This window comes from Camponotus vicinus, unplaced genomic scaffold (genome assembly GCF_025532165.1).
Source record: "Camponotus vicinus isolate PSW18456_S1 unplaced genomic scaffold, iyCamVici1.0 SCAF_6, whole genome shotgun sequence".
NCBI lineage: Eukaryota > Metazoa > Arthropoda > Insecta > Hymenoptera > Formicidae > Camponotus > Camponotus vicinus.
Genome location: NW_028141978.1, coordinates 18,238,652 through 18,241,912, shown reverse-complemented (window position 1 = coordinate 18,241,912; position 3,261 = coordinate 18,238,652). Strand labels below are relative to the sequence as shown.

The window sequence follows — 3,261 nt, the reverse complement described above, 5'->3', positions numbered from 1 at the left end:
TCCCAATTCAAAATTTGCACCTAAAGCAGTGCACATGCTCAAATTAACGATTGCACCATCAAATGTTACCGAATGCAATATTACTCCAGTTTCATAAATAAATTCGAAACATTTTTCTAACAAACTAGCTCTTTCTTTACCATTTAGAGCATCGATCAAAAAATATCCAACGGGAACTTTCCAGTGGTCATTCAATGCGACTACCATAAAAACTAATGCATTTGTTGCTTGTCGAGGAACATCTGTATCGTTACTCATATGTATACCTAAATCTACAAGTCCGTAATATCGTTTGCCATCGTATACTATGCCCTGTCGAATCGCAACTTCGTCTATTACTAAATTACAGAAAATCGGTGTTTTTGTCTTAGAAACTTTACATTTTAATGCTTCAAAAACTTCGTGAGTGAATCCAGGTCGACCATCTAATACCGAATACCACTTACGGATTGTTGAAAGGTCTGGAAGAAAATTTTTGAAGGTTTTACGTATATATTTGTACGCTTTGGGCGAGTAGAAGTTCAGCGTAAGGGCAAAAGCTCTTAGTTCTGCAGGGTATTTCTTTCTCGAACCTTTTTTCCGTTTCAAAATCTCACTTAATACTGTTGGAGCTTCAACCTAAATGTACAAATAAAAAAAGAAAAAAGATCGTGATGTATAAAAATAAAAGCTTTTATTCACATTAATCACTCTAAATATACAATTAAAAGTAAAAATTGTATTATAAACATCGGAGCTTATATGTACATTAATTAATAAATTTAAATATACGAATTAAAAATAAAAAAGTCATGATATATAAAAATCGGAGCTTTTTACAAATCGATTAATCTTTGTACAATTAAAACATTAATTATTACAAATTTTCTACAAGCTAATTAATAGATCAATACTTTTTACAATTTATTAATTTTAAACAAATTCAATTAATTTAAATTAAGTTAATTATTATTAATTATTATCATTGCCAAGAGATACCATTAAATTTTCAGCTGTTGTTTCGGATAATAGATCTTTCTGCTTTAAATGTTTGATTAGTCCTTTTATCGTTGTTATGCGACCAACTAATCTGATTTTGGCTTGCTGCAACGTTTTGATTTTCCTTCGCTGCTTTTCGATTGTTCGTTTCGCTAATTCCAAAGCTCTTCGAGCTTTCCTTGGCGTGGCAAGATGTGGCGTTCTAATGGCACCAACAAAACGAGGGTCATGAAAATTTTTGACAGGTGTTTGGAAACAATTGCTTCTTTCAGAGTTTGGAGGTGTAGATGGACGATTCACAGTTAGGCAAGTATCAGAATTTAGTGTCTCGGTTTCATCAATGATGATTCCATCATTACGATGGATTCCCATATGAACAGTTTCATCGGTGACGATGTCATTATCACAATGGATTGTCTTGTCGACAATTTCATCACTGATTCCACCATTGCTGACGATTCCATTGTCCACAGTCATATCAATGATTCCATTGTCTATAACCTCATCAATAATTCTATCATCCACAGTTATATGGGCAGTTCCATTGGTAATAACTCCATCATTAATGACAATTCCATCGTTGACAGTCATATTAAAGGCAGTTCCATTATTATGATGGATTTTATCATTGACAGTTCCATTGTTGACTATTTCCTCACTGATATTTTTTGAATTTTTTGATTTTTTCAGACTGCTATCTAAACCTTGGTGTTTCTTCCTCTTTTTACTCGTAATAGTTGGCAGAGCATTGGACTTGAGAAACGTATTCTTAGATTTGCGGATTAATTTGTCTTCTTCAAAATGATATGAGCACAGTTTAGTAGCTGTGCTTAAAACGTTTTCATCAATGCCACAAAAATCCAGCCACTTCTTACGAGATTCGTCGTTTCTCGGAAATCTATTGAGAAAGAATGAAATTAAATTTGCATTATCAACAAGAATCGTACAGAGAGAGAGAGAGAGAGAGTTATATTTAATCCCATAATTTACTGTTTATACAAAATATTACAATATTACTTACCCATGATAAGATACCGATTTATCACATTTACCGCATAAGACACAATATGGGCCTGGCATTTTTTCTTATGATATAACTTTTGACATCGACATTTCCTAACCCTAACCTCTCCTACAAACAATAACGCGCTAACGCTGTGCGCCGTTTCGCTAATTCGCGCTTGCGCATTGCGGACGGAGATAACAATCTACCCTTCTCTTTCTTTAAAACGTGGTTCTCTCTCGCACCCAACTTGGACACAGGCTCGACCCTTCATTCCCCTTCCAGGTATATATGTTCTAAGGATAATGTTCGCGAGCGTGAAAAAATTGCGAGGGAGATTGAGAAAACGAGCGAATCGATCCGCAAGAAACATCGCGCTTTGAAGACCGGCAAGATCGATGACGATATCGCGGTCAAGACCCATTTTAGACCTATTATCGAGCCACTACAAAAAATCGTCGACAACTCTAGCTTAATCGCGGTGAAAAACGAGCCGGAGAGTAACGCTGACGCTATAATTAAAACGTTACCCATCAAGCGGTACAAGGAAGAAGAGGAGAAGGAGGAGGAGGATGAGCATACGACACCGAAAAAGAGACAACGATTGAAGGCGAATCGTTTATCGACATCGCATACATCGGATGAACCGCAGATAACCTCCACACCGTCCGCGACAACGAGAATCGTACAACCCACGATACCCGAATCACTCTCAATCGAAAATGTTTTCGAAACCACCCGCTCGAATCACCATCTGTTCGATACATGTTACAAACGTTGGAAGGTCAAAAAATGTTACGAGAGTACTTCGGGCCACTGCCACAAAAGTACATGAGCGCTTTCCTTAGTGGCGACGAAAAAAATCAGATCGATCACGTGTACGGTGTCTATTTCAACGAGAATGAAATGTGGCTCGGTAACAAACGATTCGACATCGACGCAGATGACTCTATAATCATAGACAAAGTGAGGTACATTAGTACACCTAGATTATACGAGTTGATCTTCAAGAGAATTCCCGATTATGACATATAAACTAAGGAGGATATGCAAAAATATAAGAGCATATTAATGGCGACGAGTGCGCATAAACGCCAATATGATGCGCAAGGTCAATTAAAGAGCAACAGGGGATACAAGTATAAACACATAATTGCACCGTTGATGTCGATCAAATCGAAAAAGAAAAAATGCGGTACGGGAGTATCCATGCCTCGCGCGATGACGCTAACCGACAATAAGATCGACTACGTGCACTGGGACGATCCCAACGAGCTAGT

General features: G+C 37.2%; 1 protein-coding gene across 1 annotated transcript; it reads right to left on the bottom strand.

Moving 5' to 3' along the window:
• Positions 1–656: 656 nt before the first annotated feature.
• LOC145972892 (uncharacterized) lies at positions 657–2,171 on the bottom strand. Its single transcript, XM_083101925.1, has 2 exons — positions 2,000–2,171; positions 657–1,876 (listed from the first exon to the last, which is right to left on the bottom strand). Exons 1-2 carry the CDS (start codon positions 2,056–2,058, stop codon positions 952–954), a joined length of 984 nt encoding a protein of 327 aa, XP_082958051.1. The 5' UTR covers positions 2,059–2,171; the 3' UTR covers positions 657–951.
• Positions 2,172–3,261: the final 1,090 nt, after the last annotated feature.

Bases quoted from the DNA above. Each gene is read 5' to 3' on its own strand.
- LOC145972892 (XM_083101925.1), bottom strand. From the start codon at position 2,058: ATGCCAGGCCCATATTGTGTCTTATGCGGTAAATGTGATAAATCGGTA. The intron at 1,877-1,999 runs GTAAGTAATATT...CTTTCTCAATAG, and splicing joins AAATCGGTATCTTATCATGG to ATTTCCGAGAAACGACGAAT.